The sequence below is a fragment of the Pholcus phalangioides genome, unplaced genomic scaffold (assembly GCF_987345545.1).
Source record: "Pholcus phalangioides strain wild (caught in Gottingen) unplaced genomic scaffold, Ppha-v1.0 ptg000019l_1, whole genome shotgun sequence".
NCBI lineage: Eukaryota > Metazoa > Arthropoda > Arachnida > Araneae > Pholcidae > Pholcus > Pholcus phalangioides.
This window is the reverse complement of record NW_028301612.1, coordinates 6694000-6715202: the sequence shown is the minus strand read 5'-3', so window position 1 is coordinate 6715202 and position 21203 is coordinate 6694000. Positions and strand designations below refer to the sequence as shown.

Here is a 21203-nt window from a genome sequence, read left to right as displayed (position 1 = left end):
TAAATCTATATTTGTTTATTTCATGAATCGCGCAGGTCGCCATATTGGTTAAGTTGGACACGGTTTGTATGTCCCTCAAGAAAAAGAGAGGGAGATATCACGTGATCCAAAAAAGCCTCATTGAAGAAAACCCGGGCAGCGCCGGGTATTATAGCTAGCTAGTAAAGTATAAACTCATTAAGTGGCATTGCTGAGCATAGCAATTGAAGCTGTTTGGCTTGTGGGTGCCTTTAGTAGGAAGTCACACATGAGAGTTCTTAACTAGTTCAGGAAAAGGGCTAGAACTGATCCCACATTTGTGTCACATATTACTGTTGAAGATGAAAATTGACAATATTGACTATACCATTATCACCCTGAAATAAAGCAAAGAAGTACTGAATGAAGAGTGAGGTCGTGAGTCAAGCTTGCCTACTTTGACAAGATCTAGAATCATTTATTGGTAAATTGAATAAATTGTTTTTTTTCTGTCCTGAAACTTTTATGAAAATAGATGTATTTCATTGTACCTTTATCTGTTGCTTGATATCTCTCATTGTATGCACAGCTATCGACAACACATCAGTACTATCTCCTCCACAGCCAGTCACAACACCATTGCTTGAAGGAATACCAACTTCTGACCTATATATTATGGGGTCTTGATTTTTCAAATTTGATTGTGAAAAAGGCTGGACAACTTGTCTTTCTATGGGAAAAAGTGCTGAACCTAAAAAAAGAAAAGAGTAACAATCAGAAAAAACCTCAACACAGTATCACAGGTGAATTCAATACACAGTATAATCATGGGTACAGTAAACTACACTTGCTTCCAAAAGTTAAGCAAGTGACTGCTTACATAACATTACGACACCACTTTAATTTTGCCCCTCTAGATTGCATGGTTAATGGAACACAAATACGTGCTACTCATGCATACAGTCCCTTCACGTGGAACCATCAGCACTCAGTACCAGCAGATAGTGTCTTACCAAGTGATATTGCAATCTTGGAAGTAACAGTTGTGGAGGTCGCTCGTTGATTCAGCTTAGCTACTATAGCAATATATACCCCGATTACTAAAACAATTCCCAAGCAAGTCAAACAGCTGACCGGAGACATGGGTCTAGTACCATCTCCATATGATGATCGGTATATTGCTATAGTTCCCAAGTGGAATCCACGAGCAACTTTCCCCATTGTTACATCCATTATTGCAGAATTACTTGGTAAGACAATATTTGCCAGTACTGTGCGCTGAAAGCTCCACATGAAGGGACTATGTGCCCGTGTACCACGCATTTGTGATTAATCGTCCAATCCAGAAGGACACGTTTAAAGTGTTATAATTATGTTATATAAGCCGTCACATGTTTAACTTTTGGAAGCGAGTGTACATAATGTACAAGTATAAGCAACCAGAATATTAGAAAAGATGGGAAAACTGTTGGGTTGAGTGAGTGGATAAAGAAAATCACTCCCAGGAAAAATGTTCAGTTCTCAATCTTCAAAAAGTAGCATTTTGTGAGTTGAAGTAAATTGTGGATATGTGATTAATTATATCAGTGTAACAAGAACCAAAGAGCTTTATTTTTACACTGAGATATCTAATTTTTAATTACTTTTGGGAGAGGGGTATGTAAATGTTGTCTGTCTTTGGTTTTAGACATATATACATGATAAAAAAAATCACCTTTGTGGTATAAAGTGCCTTTGTTTGCAAGTAGACACAAATAAGACTCATATGGGTCACCTTTGAAGGAGGAAGCCAAGAAAAATTTACATTCCTCAACTACAAGTTGCATCTTACTACAATATCCAGGTACAACATTACCAGCATTGTCCTACAATGAAATAAAATAAATACAAAGAACAAGATGAAAAACACTGAAAAGAAGATATTTATTTCAGGCAATCAGAGTGATTTATTTGCACAATTGTTATAGCTTTGTAAATGTGTAATAGAAAAGATACAAAGTACACTTTAATTGCATAATAATGCTTTCTGCATCAATAGCTCCTGTGACCTGATGGTGCTATGTGAGAACGTGCCATATTATAATATCTTACCAACAGTTTTTTCCTGAACTTTATGATTTTTTTTAACTTTCATGCTGGGAAACTAACTCTATGATGAATAAACCAATGAATAATAATAAAAAAAAATTTCATTAATCTTGATTAAAAATGAAATTAACAGCCTTAAGCATGAACAAAACATATACGTATTACTCAATATTGAATGAGTTTCATAGCATACTTTTTACAATGACTAAGAACATCACTGTTATGCATGTCTGAACAATGTAAGACTACCTTATTTGTATCTCTTATGAGGAAAAAAACTATTTCTTTCAGTAGAAACACTGAATGAGTTTTCTCACATTTTGTGACCAGTGTATAGTGACTCCCAACCAGTGTATAGTGGCATTTTAAGGTGCCATAAGATATTTAGAATACTAGTGCTATTTCTAAGGGTTATTAACATTAACGGTTTAGGAATCGCTGTTTTGCAGTATGAATATGAAGAAATAAAAACCAGAGATCAACACTTACCAATAACGAGTTACAAATCGCAACTGCTCCTTTCTGAATGTTCATGTTCACAGAAATTTTAGTGTAGTCAAGGCTTCTAGCAATTTTTTTAAGTCTTTGTTTGTGCTTCATGTAATGCTCACTCACAGAGTAATATATGCCCTCTTCCTCGTCCGATTCAGAATTAGAATCTATGAGAAAAATAACAATTATAAAATACCACTCATGAAAAATATTTGGCAACACCTACTATGAAAATTTTTAAAACATCAACAGCAAATACATATTTTTACCAAGAAAAAAAATTGATACTACTGAAAAAATGACCAAACTTGGCTAATACTCACCAGTCAAGTTACTTGATGTGCAGTTATAAAACATTTTAAAAACGTTACTGTCTTTTAACGCTTGCGGATTGAGATCAAATGCCGGAGCATGAGTGTTAAAGCCACCAGAATCATGACTATATGAAATGCTCACAGGTGCATTCTCCCAAAGAATAAGATCATCACACAACCTAAAGAGAGGGAAAAACTTTGGAAATCAAACCATATATATATATATATATTTATTTATTTGTTTATAATTTTATAATGATATTCTATAGGATTTTGCAACGTACAAAAACAACTCACCTGTTATATAGAAGTTCAAAAAATTGTTTGTCTGGGAAGGATGCATTTACAGCTGGAAGAAAGAAGTCCAGTACAAACAAGCTTCTGTCTATTGTCTGATCGATAAAGTTGAGAATTTTATCTTTGTCTGCTGGCTTTATTAACTGGAATGAGAAAACATTGATGAACAACATAATCTACTATTAAAAAGTGTTTTTTTTGGTTGTTTTTTGTCATCATAATCAAAACAAGAATGTTATCAACTATGCATTATTCTTGGAATTCCCTAATTATTTCATTAAGTTCTTTGCTTGAAATTAAAACTAAACAAACCTGCTAATGACTAAACGCCTCATTTGACAGAGCACAAAACTATCTCAGTGATTAGGATTAACATATTCCTGCAGATTTTAATCCTGATGCAGGGTGTACAACTTCCAGACCATGGGCCAAATGAAGTCTGTGAAGGGTTTCTATCTGGCACATGGAAGGTATTCCTAAAATAAGTTTCAATCCACACAACACAATAAGTACACCAGTTTGTGGCCCATGATGGTAGCAATCTTTCATATCTGGCTCGCAGACAGACAAAAATTGTACACCAATGCTATAAAGAATATCAATGAATAAATTTGATACTAAATTTTATCTCACACTCATTGGATAATTTTCAAATAGAAAAATAACAAATAAAAACCCATAAGGAACAAATAAACATCTAAAACATCAAAGAGCTACATATATGTGATATAATAATAAAATTATCAATGCAAACATGATGACTTGTGTAATTTGATCAAGGGTTGTGAAATTCAGTTGAACACCATCCATAGCAAATGCTGCTTGTAATGTCCTCTGGATTACATATGACCGAATTTGTTTGTGCAATGGTCCTACTTTTACTATCATATTGAACAGTGAACTGAATATTCATTCCTGTAAAATTTGTTACCGCAGGTTTCAGTTGGGTGAGTTATTAGTAAAGCCATTGAATAAGAGAAAAAAATGGTATCATAGTTACTTCATCATCTTCTGAAGAAATTCGTTGGTTGTTCTTATTTTTATCTTGGCTTTCATTGACATTGAAGTCTGAACCATAAAACACAGCATTGGAGCAGAAAGGTGAAGGCTCTTTATCCATATTTGACAATAATGTGTCTGTAAAGCTAACTGGACACAGGTCTTCTTTGTCAGTCATCAATTCATACTCCAAAAGGTCATCTGGTTTTTTTGGTATTATATGCAACACAAGCCTAAAAAATAAGATACATAAATAGAATTAAAAAAAAAAAATCATGAAAAGCAAAAAAAAAAATTTCGTCATCCATCCTTTTAAATCTAAAATGAAGCTATATGATGAATATGAAAGTAGATAGCCAAAAATTTCATTGAATTATTGAGAAATAATTAAATGGTGTCCTCTACCATAAATATTGTTTCTTTCAACTGTGTACATATTATTTACATAAGGGCAATTTTTTCTCTCTCTCATGAAATTGGATCAAAAATGAAAAAAAAAAAGAAAATAAATAAAAATAAATAAAATGACAACCAAAAAATCCACAAAATTCTTAGGGACACCTAAGCCATTAGCTTCACCTGCTAATAAATGAAATATAGTCAGCAATGACAGCAGTTTGTTAAGAATTCATGGTGAAAAAAATTAATTTAAATTTAACCATGTTAAGAAATAGGCCAATTCAATTAGGCATTTTGTCTGTTTCAGCACTCAACCTGATATTTGTTTGACAATCGCAATGTGTTACATATGTTTTGGTAGCTCATTTCGACATGGATGGGCACTGATACTTTGAACAATTTTTTTGTCAATTGCACTTTTCTTTTTTTGTGATTTGTGTTTCTAGCACCTTTTCTTTGTCAATTTTACAGGGAAAACCAATTTCTGACTTGTCCCTGTTTTTTCGCTAGAGCATGAGTTGTATTTTCAAAGAAAAGTATTTTTACTTTTTTCTCCTAACTTATGGTTGAACCATAAGTTATGGAACCATCTCCATCCTTCTGGTTATCTAATGCTAGGAGAAAGACATTTTTACATGTTTCGTAACACTGATCAAAAACTAAATGTTGAAAACATGTGCTTTTTAGAAATAGATGTCTCTGAACTGAAACCATGTGGCAAAGTGAAAATAATTTCAATTACATATTTCTCACAAAAAAAGTAGCCAGGAGAACATTTAATAAAGACACTCCTCTTTTTTTCCTGAATAAACCTAATTTGTGAATTACAATTCTAATTGATTTAAAAGAAGGTTCAAGTGATGGCCATATTCTTCTTAACCATTACAAAATCATCTTAATTCATTACAAAATTTCATAGGTGGCAACAGGTGTTGTAGGATTTAAACCAATGTTTTCTAAATGTCATGAATGGGGAAAAAGCTAGGGAAGATTTTCATTTAGCTATGAACTATTTATAAAATAATTTATAATAATAATAAAAATATGAATTATGAAAGTATACTGTCGGAGGCTAATTTTGTTACAAGCTGCTGCCAAGTTAGGAGGCTGTCTATAGTACTGTTCAGTACCGTTCAGCCCAAAAGAACACAATGTTCTTAGGAAAGAAAATGTCTGTCCTCTGTAGTTTAATGGTAGAACACACTCCCGGAAAGTGTGAGGTTGGTGGTTCGATTCCCCACAAAGGAATGTGACTTTTCTTTCCAATTATCTTCGCTTGATATACAGTGTGCGTCATGTGTACTTCGTATAATTAGTAGAGAGGTTTTCGTTCTATGTCGCCTGGAGGCTAATTTCGTAATGAGCTGCTGCTGAGTTAGGAGGCTGTCTATTGCACAGTCCCGTTCAGCCCTTAAGGAACACAGTATTCTTAGGAAAGAAAATATCTGTCTACTGTAATTTAATGGTAGAACATTCGCCCAAGGTTGTTGGTTCTATTTCCCCACAGAGGAATGTGACTTTTCTTTCTAATTATCTTTGTTTAGGATACAGTCATCTGTACTTTGTAAAGTATACTGATTCTAAAAAAAATAATTGTTTTAGGATAGAAAGTTACCATTTTAAAATTTGAAAAATTGGCTGGGCACAACCAGGAGGACATTTTTTCAACAAATGAAAATTTGTTCGTGCAAATTTTAAAAATCTATTGATGAAAAATGAACAGAGTGGAAACTTTTCGGAAACTGGAATATAAATAGAAAGTGGTGGGAAAAAAGTTCTGTATCAAATATATTAAATATAAATTGCTGGGTATACAAGTTAGGCCAATTTCGTGAGAATGACCTATAAACAAACCTTTTTTACTTTTTCTTTAATAAGATTTATTTGATGATTCTTCAACAAATTCAACTGCAAATTCAACAGAGATTGAAGAAGTTGACAACTATATCACAAAAGAGGGTTTGAATAATAATAATAAAAAAATCATGGAAAATAAGCAGTCTTTTCCCACAAAGATCTAATCTGTTAGCAACACTTTATAACCCCATATTATTGATAGCTTTGCATGACATAAGGCAAGGATTCTATCTCAGAGACTGCACAGCAATGGCCTAAAATCAAGATTTCCTGTGTTTTTTCCTGCATCAACTTAAAACAAACTAGCTGCCATTTAAAAAAGGTCTGAGCATAACAAAGCAACAGGTAAATAATTAATAATGGTGCTAATGTTGCAATAACCATTATTAATTGAAAAAAAAAGATGGTGGCACATAAAAATACATACTGTGAATAAATATTTGGCCATACATTTCTAAAAAGTAATAATAATCTACCCAAACCACACCTTTGAGGGTAAAAAATAAAAAATTGTACTTAAAAGATAGGTGTGAACTTGCATACAATCCAGAATTCTCAGAATGAAGATTTAAATATTACTTTGATATTGTGTACAATTTCATATACATGGCTGTATTAAAAATTTTGTGACCTATACATATCAACATATGCACGAATACAATTATGTACAGTGGTGTCTGGAAATTCAAAGCTGAAATTCTTTGGGACTGTGCATGAATGGAATTGTTAGATAAACATGCATGGGAAGTATTCTCCCACAACTTAACAATTTTCAAATTCTACACGAGTTCTGTGACAGGCTTGTGTCAAATTGTGTGTATGTGTGGTGTATGTACTACTGTATTATAAAAATATACAAACCTAGGCCAGTCAAATCCTCTATCACTAACTGCTTTCTCTGCCTCAGGATCAACAGAAACTCTTAGAAATGATAAAGGATCCTCATTTTCAGACATTTTCAAAAGGCCTGAATCAAAACAGAAATCATATATTGAAGAGAAATCTCAAATAGCACATAAATAATAACTGACTCATAAATAACATTTTACAAATGATATATGAAAGAAAGTAACACTCCGCCCCCACAAAGTAGAATATGCCAAAATCTGTGACGTATGTCATAGAGCAATCAATGCTCTACTACAGAAAAATCTGGAAGAATTTTAAGAAAAGTGTAGTGAAACACTATTATGGGAATTTTTACTGCAGAACATTTCCAGTCACTCGAGAGCTCTTGCAGAACAATGCCAAACATTCTGCTTTGGAGGGTAACACTTTCAAATTTTTTCAATTTTAGGAACAGACAGCATTCCATATACCTTTATATCACAGAAGCTGAAACAAAAATTTGACATAACTAGTGCTTTTTGCTAAACTCTTCATATTTATTCAATTAATTGGGCACTTAAACAAATGGCTAACATATCTCAGACATAAATATAGTGAACAAACACTTCATTTTTTAATTACTTCCATATCGCTCACTTCCTGCTTGGTTACTTTCAGATTTCTTACACACTTCTACATTCGCATACAAACACTTCCAGGCATGAACTAATCTGTTAGAAGTTCCTCAGAGGAATGCTTTTGAGATGCACGTTTGGCTTAGTCTTTAGTAGTAGTACAAGCTATTTATATCATCATAATTACCATGGAAATCTCTGCACTGCAATTCTATCTTCTGCTGAATTTGTTCACTATCAACAGTAAAAGCAAGAGAAGTATCGATCATCTCCATCACAAGAACTTCTTTGCGTAAGTTCTGTTGCCACCAAGGTGCTCTTTCCATATCATGAGGAGAACGAAAATCAGGAATGGGAAATCTAGGAAAATTTCGAAGAATAAAAAGATTTTGGTAAACACAAAACACTTGGTTTCATCACACTAAAGATAAGATTGAATCAAGCAATGTTTGTCATCTAAAACTAAAAATTGAAATTAAAAAGATATGAATGGGATTTATAAAAAAATAATTGCACACAAGGGTAGTGGTCAACACTTCAGCGGATTATGAAAGGCCTGCTTATAGTTGGTGCACTAACGCTATTCAAAAAGTGAAGATTTTTTTATCTATAGTTATATTTTATGGGGCCATTTTCATGATATCCCTCTTCCTCCATGAACTCTAAAAAAGGAATGAGCCTGACGAAGACACAGCTGATTTAAAAGCCATGAAGCCACGCAACAACTTTGGATACATTTGGTCTTACCTAAGGATTGATTGACATAAGGTTGATTCTAAACAGTGATTTCAATAAAAAATAATTCTATATAGTTACACTATAATAAATAACTACAATAATTGAAAGAAAAAGATGGAGTCACCTCAGATTCACGATCACAAAAGGACTGGAAACATGAACTTCCGTTTTTTGAGACACACGTCTGGAATTATTTTCTTCCTCTCTCTGAAATGTAGAAGTAAGTAGGTCAATTCATGATGTTTTGGACATTGATTTTTCACAAAACCCACATTCTATAAGACGAATATATTATACAGCAAACTAAACATCCATGTAAGAAAATCCTACTTCACCCAAATTTTTTACTTAATAATTTTGTTTATGTATATTAAGGTCAGATAAATATCATTTTAGAATATGTGTCAAGCAATCAAAAATAACGTAACATCAGGGTTGATAAAAAAATGGTCTAAACTGGTTTTTTTTGGTTCAAATAGCATTAACATTAAAAACAATAAAATTTCTGAAAAATCATTTAAACTTCTAATAATTAAAATAAAATGTTTGTTAATGCAATTAACACTATTCCCTATTCCCACATAAATTATTGTAGAAATATCTCTTACATTTTAGTAAAAACTAACTTTTGCAATTTAATTATTTTTTTGCTGAACTCAATGAATTACTGTGTTTGAAAATTGTTAATGTTACTATTAACCATATAATATAAAGGGGGTGTTTTCAGGTCCGTCATTTTGAGGGGGGGGGGCCGTTGTCCCCCAGGCTTTTGAAAATATACTAAAAGTGGTGTGTGTGTATATATATATATGCGTATATTGAGTACATGCTCTTTGCCCCCCCCCACCCCCGCAAAAGGTTGAAATGACGGCCATGGGTTACTCCAATTAATTTCATTATATTTAATTAGGAAGCTATTTTACAGAAACTGTGATAAAAATTAGGTGAATATAATATATTTAATGAAGCATAAGTAATGCAGATTAATTAGCAATGATTTACGATATAAAAGGTGATTATATATATCTAAAGTTCCAATTTAAAACACTGTAGAAGAGCCATTGTTAAAATGACTTGAAAATTTACATGAATATTCCTGAAGCAATGGAATTTTATATGGCAAAAGGGAAAATTAATAACAATGTACTCATTGAACTCAAATTTGCTTGCAGAATGGGAATGATGACCATTCAGGCAAAATGATAACTTAGTTAGCATTGCACAATTTCATAATTCATGAAAACATCACAAAAATGAAGTAATTGAACAAATAACTACAACTTACTCAAGAAATGTTAAATATATTGTCCATCATAATCTGGCAATGAGGTGAAAGCACAAAAATGTTCATTCAACAACAAATACAAATACAACGCCACAGCAGGCAAATTGCCCAATGAGTGACTAAAGAACATCATGGATTCCCGAGCCATTCCTTGGAGGCCCTACCTACTACTGCTACACCACACATGCACCCCCGCCCACCCCCAATGAATCGGTACATGCGGGAATGCGCGTGTACGTGTAGTGAAACCTGACGTGAAGTTTTTTTTGTTTCTCTGTAATGCTTGTTATGTGTAGTGCTGCCATCTGCCACCAGTTTTTCTAACTATGAGTGAAGTGTTATGATTGAATGATTTATCGTTGCAGGACTGTTGCTCTCTGTGGCGAGACTTTTTAATGGGGAGATCGGCTCGCATTTGCGCCTTGAAGTTGGGAACCACAGAAAACCAACTTCAGCCAACCACCACTGTGGGGTTCGAACCCGGATCCTCGCATCGCGAGTCTGTCACTATAACCACTCGACCACCACAGCGGCCGAGTGGATCAGACTATGTAATGGTCATGATGTGGATGTGCTTGCACATCACCAATGTTTTGCAATCCGACCTTTGTTCCTAAGATTTTGAGGTACCCCCCCCATCCAGAAGTTGCAAGGGTTAAGATCTGGTGAACTGAAGGCCAGACAGGTGTCGTGCCATTCTGTTATTGTCAAAATGGGTCTTCAGCAGCTGCTTTGCTGGTATTGCGATGTGCATCTTGATAAAAGTTGTGCTATCCATACACTGATGCTGTTGAACTGTTGAAATGACGTGGTTGCACAAAATAGATTATACTGCTGGCCAAGTACAGCATCATCTACTCACCCATTTTTTTCTTTTTCCAAAAATTTCTACAGTACCCATGCAAATTTTCAAGTCATTCTGACAAGTAGCTCTTACTGTACAGTTTTGGACTCAAAACTTTAATTATAATCATCCTGTATATAGCTGATTATTTTTCATTAAGCTGTTATTACTGAACCTTGATTAACTGGGCTTAACCCTCTGACTGCTCAATTTGTGGACCGAAATTGCTTCAAAAATTGCGTAATTTTTTTCACTCAAAAAGTGAAGTTTGAGCGGTAATACCACATGCCTTCAAATGCCTCAATTGAGTGGACAACTAACGACATCTGTTGGCCAAAACGTAAATGAGACGTCTAATACTGTATACAATTTTTTTCAGTGGTTAAACAGGGAAAAAACGGGATGCGCTTCTCAATAAAGGAAGAAAAACACATGCCCGCAGAAATCGCGAGATGAGCAGATTTTGCTACATTTGAGTTGCCCGTGGAAATCGCGGGATGAGCAGCCAGAGGGTTAAAGGTAAAAGTATAAAAAAAAGTTATTGAATCTTAAGACTGGGTGCTATACTGTGTGAGATATGTTACTTCTTATGGGAAAGAAAATGAAAATGTCTGTGAGGTAATGTAACTACTAGAACACTGATCTTTGCCCTTTAGGGGCAGCTGGTGTCTATATTGAATTATAAGACCACCTGTCCCTAGCATAATGATGTCACTACTGTTGCTGCTTCTTTGTGAAGGAACCCCCCCCCCCCCCCCGTGAGATAATACACCACTACATCAAGATGTGTAATGCAATCCTTATTCATGAATTTGCTAAAGATAGAGCATCAGAGTGTAGCCAATAGTTGGAAAATGTGGCAAGAGTGAGAAATTTTGGCTTGTACATATAACTCTGAGCAACCAAGACACTTAATATAAAAAAAATTTATATATAGGCCACTTTTATGAGATTTGTTTTTGGAAAAAACCACTTAATATCATCTTACACCATTTAAAAATGTACCATGAGAATATACCCCAAGAATATAAAATGTGGTACGAATAAAACATATTGACTAATAATGACCTAATATGATATTTTTCAAGGGAAAAAATTATATTTGAATCACTTTTATGTAATTTTTTTGAAAAAACCACTTGGTTAAAACCAACGTGGTTTAAACTAAACAACCCAGTGTAACATGCATAGCAATTTTTTTTTCAATACAATCGTAATGCTGAAAAAAAAAAAAAGATTTACCCAGCTAAAGTGTGATGACTCAAAGCGTTTGGTTCTTCGATTAAATATTGGATCAGGATTAAGAAAAGCTCTGATGCGATCTGTCAGGGAAATATCAACTTCAACAGCCACAGGTGCCAAGTGGAATGTGATTTTATTTGCTGGCAGCTTTGCGAGTCTTGTCTACAAAGAGACCAGAGAAAGAGTTATAAAATGCAGTAGAACAACAGAATAGTAATACAATGCATAACAATAACTTAAACTTATTGATTTAATTTTTCTATTGAAAATAGCAAAAAACTTACTTGCGATCCATAATCGATTCTGTCATATTTAATTCTGACACAAGGCTCCTTTGAATTTCCAAAATTTGTTTTCAAATTATTATGACTGAAAGACATAAGCTAGGAGGGAGAAAAACATACACATATGCATTCTCATGAATAATAAACAAGATGCAAAGATTATAAGTACGTTACACTGTCTATGATGTACTAAACAACTTTACCTCTGTGCATGACAGTTTAGCTGGAAGGCTTCCATCAGCAGCAATGTTGAACACACATTCAGAAACTTCCATATCTAACATAGTTAAGGCTGTGCTGAATAGTCGTTGTGCTGTTGATGTCTTCTCACTACCTTCAAATGTAACGCTGCTTGCTAAAATTCTGGAATGAATGAAACAAAAAACTAGTTTGAAGCCACTACCTGAATTATTTTCGATTGATAGATGGAAAAAAAAAATACAAGAAATTTTTCTAAAGAAATCCACTGCATTTTCACAACTAATGACAATTTTTTTTTTGTGATAAAAAAATGGAATGGAATATATTTGAAAAGTTTAAAGCACAAGGGGTATGAGTGCAATGTTAAGTCTATGTGTTTCATATATATCCCTTGTGTTTTAAACCCAATTTCAAAGCAAATTCTGAATAGCTTTCTTTTCATGTCTGTCACTGAGAGGTTGGTGAACTAAGTACTCGATGTAGGGACTTCCTGCTGTTGCAATGTATTGTGAATTTTGACCTTATCACTCTTACTGATGTGAAAGAGTACTTCTGTGTAAAGTGCGAGACTAACAGCCGTATTAACAGTTGCGTTTCAGAACTACATTTAGGTTCCGAACCATGCTCCAACTCGAAAATGGTGTTCACCGCTCCTGAATCAAGATCCAGCGACCAGTTTTTCGAGCCTTAAACTGAACCTCCGATCTTGGTGATCCTGCAGGGTGGATAGAGTTTCAGGGCATGCGAAGTGAGCGTTATCGTCGCAGCAAACATCAAAATTGAAGTAGTAATGACAGCCATGCTGGATTGTTTTTGAGACAAGCCCAAATGAAATTAGAAATTTAGTATAATTTATGAATTATAAGGTGATGAATGACCGTGTTTAAGCATTAAATATATGGCAAATAATTATCCCCAATCAATGAAAGCCATCACTACAACTTGAAGACATCAACAAGTGGTGAAAGAAGGTGAGTAATGATACTTTTCTATGATTTTCTTCAAATCTCAACTTTATCTGCTAACAAAATGCTCATTACTATTAAATAATGATAGAATTGTACATGTAATATACTCGTGTATTGATATTAATAGCATAAGTATGTGTTTATTAGGTATTTGAAGCAGGGCTGTAGTGAGCTCTCTTGGTGCAGACTTTTCTTAGAGGGGGGGGGGACGAAAGGGTTATTATTATGCAAAATAAAGTGTACATATTTGTGAGGGCCCTTGGGCAATGCCCCAGTTTAGTTATGGTCCTGATCTAAAAGTTAAAATATAAAGGGGAGCACAGTGGGAAGTTTCTTCCCCCCCCCCCTGAAAATAATGAATCTATGGGTCTGAAAAAAAATCACGAATATCTATCTCTTGAATGGCAGGAATGGTCACTTGCATGCAGTTTCAAATTTTCTCAGCATGATGGGGCCCCTGGACGAGTGATTTTTTTGCCCCTAACCCAGTAAATTCTAGAAAATTTCAACCAGATCTCATTTTTGTGGGGGCACCCTCTTCTCTTGAGGGGCCCAGGCATTAAGACGAGCACTGCTTATAACTCTAAAAATGTATACCTAGGCAAAAGGGACCCTTATAGATAAATTGTAACAGTAACACTGTGTCCCCTATTTTCCTTTGGACAAATTTTCCAGCAGAAATATATACATCATTTACAATAGTGCATTTTAATTCCCAACTTATACAATATTTACCAACATTCGAAAATATATATTTGTGTATGAAATGTTTCATCACTAATATGAAAATATTTATATCAATACAAAGCAAAATATATTAGATTTTATTAGCTTTTTACCCCTTCGCAGGAATATTCACTACATGATATTTCACTGCAGTATGTAAAACATGAAATTTTCCTTCTATATTCAACCGATCTTGCTTATAACATTCCCACTTATAATGTTTTCCTGCTCAGTACTGTGACTAATTCTTTTTAAGATTTCCTGTTTAAAGCGTTTTCCTGCTTTCAGCGTTTCTTCATGATAGTTTTTTGAAAAACATTATAATCCGGATCCATAGTGTTTGCACAAATAAAAACACATGCATAACAAAAATTTTGTGAAATTTTGTGGTGCAGGCTCTTTATTTAAAATCATATAGTTAAAGCTCATTTCATTCCATTTGTGTATTAATATTTGGCATATAAGTATCAGTTCACTGGTTTATTAGTTACAGTTAAACCTCACTACAATGATACTCGATATAACAACTAATCCCTCTACATCGATATTTTGAAAGTACTGTTTGGAAATTCCTATGGTCTAATGTTAAACTGCTGCCTCTCGATACAACAGTATTTTTTCTTGATCTGCAGAGTATCATTTTATCAAGATTTTAGTGTGTGATTTGTGTACAAAACACCAATTCAAAAATTCAACATGAAATTACTTTTAAAAACTTATTTATGTGCAGTTCATGTCAGCATTGGGCAATGATTGAGTGAAATTTATAACATCTGAGTAATCTATCTATAATAAGTACTGAGTAATCTTATAATATTTAAGCTTTCAGATAAAACAAGTATTTGGGAGCAAAAGAAGGACAAAAGCACATATCCATGATAGAATATGGCCATTGAAGATGAAAATAAGCCAAAAATTAATCAGTTATTTCATAACGCCATGAAAGAAAATCCCAATATTTATTTAACCTGTGTGTTTGTGTTATACGTACCATTATTTCTTAGCAATCTCAAATACTTGCATATAAATATGAAAAAAATTATTTTTGCTAATTCATTTGTTGTTATTCCGTAGATGAGGAAAATTTTAGCTTTTTTTACGTAGTTACATGAATTCTGATTTTGTGTCTTGGTTATGTTCAAGTTACAGTGTAAATTTTGAGAGCAACAAATTACTCGATTATTGCGATTATATGTAAATACAGTATATTTAAAAAAAAAGAAAATATCCAGATTGCAAACTACCAACGCTGCAAGTAGAAAGAGGGGGTGGAAAATGATTTCAATATAATGACGTCTATATGAATATATGCCAATTGTTTTTTTAATACTTTTTAGTCTTGGCTATTAGTTAACATGCGTTATACTTGGCTATTAGTTTAATCTTGAGTTAAACATGGACATGATTCAAATGTAATACAGTCAAGGGTTACACATAACAAATAATTTTGCCCATACACTAATGCTTGTATTGACTGTTATAGATTTGAAACTTTGTTTATAGGTGATTTTTCTTTTATTAAGAATCTCACAGTTTCAAGGAAGTCGTTTTAACTTTAACTGTTTTCAAATGAATTTAACGTTTCGTGTAAGCTAATAAAAAAAAACTGGTACACATGTTGAAACAGTTTTTATACTACCATACTTTTTAATAAGTGTGCATACTCAAAAAGAAAACCGTTGAATGTAGCATTTTATACGGGGAAAAGGTGGGGAGGGCATCTTGTGTGTAGGATTGCACTAAAAAATAGTATCTTAAGAAATGATGAAACTTTTACTGTTGGTTTCATGCAAGTTCATTTCAACATATATAATTACAAAAAAGTAGTAGTCTCAGATATTAACTTAATTAGCTAATAATAGGAAATATGGTTATTAATGTTTAGTAATTACTTTAATATTCAACGTTCATCAAAAAGGAGTTACTATTAGCACTATAATATTAATTTTTTTTGGAAATCAAATTTACTGAATTTTGAACTTTTTAATTGTAATGTGTTTATCTTATTAATGTTTGCAAAATTGTGATTTCAGGTACAAAACAATCATAATTAAAAAAAACTCAGATAAATTTGGAAATTATTTTTCAAAAAATAATTTTTATCAGTATTTTTTAAAATATAAATTTTACACAGTGTTGAGAGGAGAAAAAATTGAAATTTTTTTCTACAGAAACCTGCCCAATGACCTGTTTTCCTTGATTTCATTCACGATTAATGAAATTTGTATATGTGAATAAATAATTTTTTTTTCTCAAAATAGGGAAATTCACATCTGTGGATTATATGTGGGGAAATACAATTTGATTTAAACAGAGGCAGATTTAATGGCAGGCGTGCCCGAGGCCCTGAGAAACACAAACTTAATACTTTTTCTAATTTAAGAGGCCCAATATTTCCTTTTGTACCTAGGGCCTCGACTGACTTCAATCCGCCACTAGATATAAATTATTTGCAATAATCTGAATTAACAATTCTGTAGCAGAATGAAAAACTATCATTATCGGTATCTCGGGATGGAAAAAAAAACATAGTTTGAAGTGGAATTTCCATCAAAAAGGGGGATGAAGGTAACCATATTATTATTATTTTGCTTATGGAAATGAAAATTGCTGAGAAATGTAGACACAAGAATCCTATCGTCGAGTTTTCTACTTCATTACAAAACCAAAAACCCTACTTCATCTTTCATCCAATCAGCATCAAATCTACTCTTGCCAAGCTAATATATGCCAAATACTCGAAAAACTGAAACGAGTTTCACTTGATACTGTTTCGAGAATATAAATTTTGTGTTGAAAAACAGGTTTCAACTGATCCATTTTTCAGCATGTCGAATGGTGAATACAGCCATAAGTGGATTTCATACTCATGGAACCAGTAAGTATCCTTTGGCACAGTAGGTGATGTTTTATGGACCTCAGTTGATATGCCCAACTGATATTCACTTGAATTTAGAATGAACATGTATGAAAACAGCATGAACAAAACTACACCTACAGCAAAGAAATTCATAACCACTTTATTTTTAAAGATATACCCTATCCACAGCAATAGGGTGAAATGTTAGTCTACAAAAGTGCCTTTTCTGTCACATAAAACAGAAGCCATGGATTTTTTTCAACTGAAATTGAAGTTCAGGATTTTCTGGCTTTTGTAGAATGCATATGGTGTCAATGCACTGATTGTTTTTCATATACATGAATATCGGACCTGACGCCAGACAATTCACTGCACCACTTTACTACATATTGAGAATTCAATTCCCATAAAACTAAAAATATTTGTTTGTGAATATTTACTAGGTCCTCATGTAATGTTACCATTTAGGCCCCGCTGGAAATGGCCCTTTTCTAGTCATTTTTATATTTTTATTACCTTTAACATTGATTCTGAGATCGATCGGCGATATCATGTGCTGCCGATCGACCGCCATGTTATGATCTCTTGCGCTGCCAGATGCCGAATGTCGTGCAATATTTTTAGTTCATGTGAATATGTAAATTTCTCAAATGTTACATCGATTCTAGCGCTGCCGAGTCGTGATACGGATTGGTTCCGGGAATGTGAGATGGGGAAGTTTTCCCTTATATGCCGGTAGTGTGCAACGAACAGTCACGTTGGTTCTTGGACGTTCGTCCTTACGTTTCATTTCATCCCATCCCGCCTTGTTCCAGCCATGAGTTGATGATCTAGCACGGTTCGATCCGTTGATCGTCCTCTTCATCTAGTCAAAAATCGCTTAGCCTGTGTTGAACTGTCTACGATATGCCGGCTCTCATCTGTGAAGGGTTATTCGTTGGGTTCATCTCTTTGGACAGGTGATGCTGTTGCAATGGAGCCTCCCCCTCTCCAAGAGATCACACGGATAAGTCAAGAAATGAAGTGTTCACATTCTTGTGACAGTGACATCCAGAAGGCTGTTGCTGATGGACCGATCGGGTGAGAACGTTTGAAATCTGTGATATATTAAAGTTAAAAAACTCTAAAGCAAATTTACCGATGCATGTTTTGGCAGACTTAAACTGTTGTAAAATATAAAGATTGACGCCGAATTAAAGGTCTTAAGAAAAGAAATTAGTTGTCATATAATTATTGTCATCTGTCTGACGAAGTTATTTTGGAAAGATAAAAATAGAATCCGGGAAGTAACGTTATTCGTTACACTCATATTTGTATAGCAAAAATTTAAGGCAGAGCATATTTCACATTTAGCAAGGATTTTGAAGTGCTGCCATTGCAAAGCATTTGCTACTTAAACCATACCCAGCATAGTAATGATGAAAGACTGCAAGGGAAAAAAAGAAAAAGGATCATAGTTTGAGCCAGAGCCACTATGGTGGTTGAGTGGTCATAGTGATGGACTCGCATCGCGAGGATCCAGGTTCGAACCCCACCGTCGCCATAGTGATGGTCGGCTGAAGTTGGTTTTCTGTGGTTCCCAACTTCAAGGCGCGAATGCGAGCCAATCTCCCCTTAAGAAAGTCTCGCCACAGAGAGCAACAGACCTACAAACAGTACAAATGTAATTCAATCATAACACATCATTCACTTTACTTCTGAAATATAGATGGCGGCACTGAAAAATCAAACACAACACTACATACACACTCAGTTAGGTACACACACAGTTACACTTCCGGTACAACTCACTAGGTAGTAAATCGCCCATAGATGGTGATAGAACTGAGTTGTGCTCAGTTTGAAAGAAAGGAGCCAGAGTTTTTTCGCCAACATATGAAATAAAAGATTGCTTTTCTGCCCACAAATGATGTATATTTACTCTCTGGATAAGCTATGTATATATTTCATTAAATTTTCATTGTTACGCCATTTCAATAACCCTTTTGCAATCTCGGACGAGATATATCATCCAAATGCAAATTAGCATTTGAACTATCATTCCAGCTCTTCCTGTTTTTTACCTCTTTTTTTCATCATTACAAAGCTTTATTGTAGTCCTATTAACAGACGTTATTCCCCCTCCCCGTTCTTTCTATACTCCTGTTTAGTGAAGAGAGAGAAAAAATAGGGGAAGGTGAGAAAGAGACGATGAGGGCGAAACTGAAATATACTGCCAATTTTTTTTTCTTTCTAATATGTGAATAAGGAAACTAGTTATATTGTGAGAGCCTACTTCAAATTAGTTGCTACAAGCCTGTACGTAAAGAGATTATTTACTTCTTGTCTTCATTATCTTATGGCTATGCCTATCATCATATTGAAATCGTAGCTTGCAAGTGCAGAAAATGGTCAGATTATATTCAAATCATATTCATACAAAATAAATAAATTACCTGATTTGGTTTGTTTGGCACAATCTTGAGATCTTTTCTTTAACACTGCTGAAGTCTTTGAAATCAAGCCCTTCCAAAGCAAGGGTTGTGAGTTCATCAAAATATTTCTCGGCACGGGATCGGAGGAAGGCTATATTTTCATGAGACCTGTAATTTAGTAGTATACTATCCTTGTTTGTCGGATCCATGATAGCATCTTCGTGAAGAATAACAACACATAGGCTACTACAGGAGGCTCGTAATTGAGTTGATTCAGTCAATGAATCAGTAAGTAGAGTTTGTAAAGTTGAACCTTGTGAAAAACAATTTCAGAAATGAAATTTGAAATACACTACATGAACATAGATAAAAACAAATACAGATTATAGCATACATGATAGCTAAATAACAATAATATCATTACAAATAATAAGATTTATTTATGAGTAAAAAGTGAGTTAAAAAACTATAAAAAAAGAATGCCAAGTTAATTTTTTTTTCATTTTTCCATATTATTTCTTAATTTTTTTCTAATATATATATATATATATTGAAAAAAATATATAAATATATTCATGTCAACTAATTTTGGCAAAACCATGATTAGTTTGAAGGAAAAAAATTTACTTTTTGACTTTCTTCTTGTGCTACAACCATCGGAAGCACCTCCTGTACATGCTAATCAAGAAAAGAAGTTATGCTTCAGAACTTTTTCTTTTTCTTCATATATTAACAAACATACATCGTATATAACAAACAAAAAAGCCATAGATAAAATAATAAACAAAAAAACAAAGATTACACACTCACACGTATAAGGCAAACTTTCACTTGTCAAACTGCTACTGCAAGAAGACTCTTGGAGTTCCTCATTTATAACTGGCACTTCCATTGGGACTTTATTTTCCATTGTCATGAGATGAAACTCTTCTGAATCATCTGCAGAGATAAAAGTAGCATTGAAGCAGATAAATATTTATTGAAACTTCATGATTTTTTGAAACGGATTTTTCACTTACGTTGATGAAAGAAACATATTTTACAATTTTGCAAGCAGATGAAAGATTTTGCATGGCATTAAAGGTATAAGAGGCATAAAAGAAAATTCAAGGAATTTACATCTTTACATTCAAAATTGTTTTAAAAGCAATTAATGATGAAATTTGGCAGATCACTCTACATATAAAATATAATATTTTCTACAAATGTTTTAAATATTAACAACTGTGGTAACATTTCTATATTTTGTTTCAGGTTAAGTTTGCAGTGAAGAGAAAGGTAGAGAGTGTATTCCTTCAACGTAAAATATAGTTCCCATACATCGGAGGTTTCTGATGATCATTTATATAGAATATTTCAAATTTTTTTATGATTTCGAAAAAGATACTGAAAAAATACCGTTTTGAACTAATGTATATTCGTTTAAAATTTTTAAATTAGAAAAAATATTGGTTACCATTATCAAAAATCCACGGCGAGCTCAAGAACATTTTGGCGCGATTTCCAAGAAATTTTCCCCGCCAATATCACTCGTGCTTTTTTTGGTTGCACAATTATATATTTTATATCGTCATTTTGTTGAATTTTCCAATAGATACAATTTTTCATTGAGTTTTGCATGTAGTTATAGGCCTACACACCCAGACCAATATTCGATCAGTTTTTTTTTCTCCCGAAAATAGCCTCCAGCGAATTAAGATATTCACTCATAGATTACAGGAAGTGTCCCTCTTTCACGACAGCACAGATACCATTGTGAGAGGCTCTTTTTATG

General features: G+C 33.7%; 1 protein-coding gene across 1 annotated transcript in view; it reads right to left on the bottom strand.

Moving 5' to 3' along the window:
* The window catches only part of Atg2 (Autophagy-related 2), a 78107-nt gene that overhangs the window by 41149 nt on the left and 15755 nt on the right, over positions 1-21203 (bottom strand). Inside the window, exons 9-23 of the mRNA XM_089248260.1 lie at positions 20240-20368; positions 20057-20107; positions 19451-19742; positions 12464-12623; positions 12261-12359; positions 11977-12138; positions 8730-8812; positions 8055-8227; positions 7266-7371; positions 4150-4381; positions 3150-3292; positions 2862-3031; positions 2536-2705; positions 1673-1823; positions 510-709 (exon numbers count right to left, since the gene is read on the bottom strand). Of these exons, the coding sequence (XP_089104386.1) occupies positions 510-709; positions 1673-1823; positions 2536-2705; positions 2862-3031; positions 3150-3292; positions 4150-4381; positions 7266-7371; positions 8055-8227; positions 8730-8812; positions 11977-12138; positions 12261-12359; positions 12464-12623; positions 19451-19742; positions 20057-20107; positions 20240-20368 (2321 nt within the window). The remainder of the gene's footprint in view (positions 1-509; positions 710-1672; positions 1824-2535; positions 2706-2861; positions 3032-3149; positions 3293-4149; positions 4382-7265; positions 7372-8054; positions 8228-8729; positions 8813-11976; positions 12139-12260; positions 12360-12463; positions 12624-19450; positions 19743-20056; positions 20108-20239; positions 20369-21203) is intronic.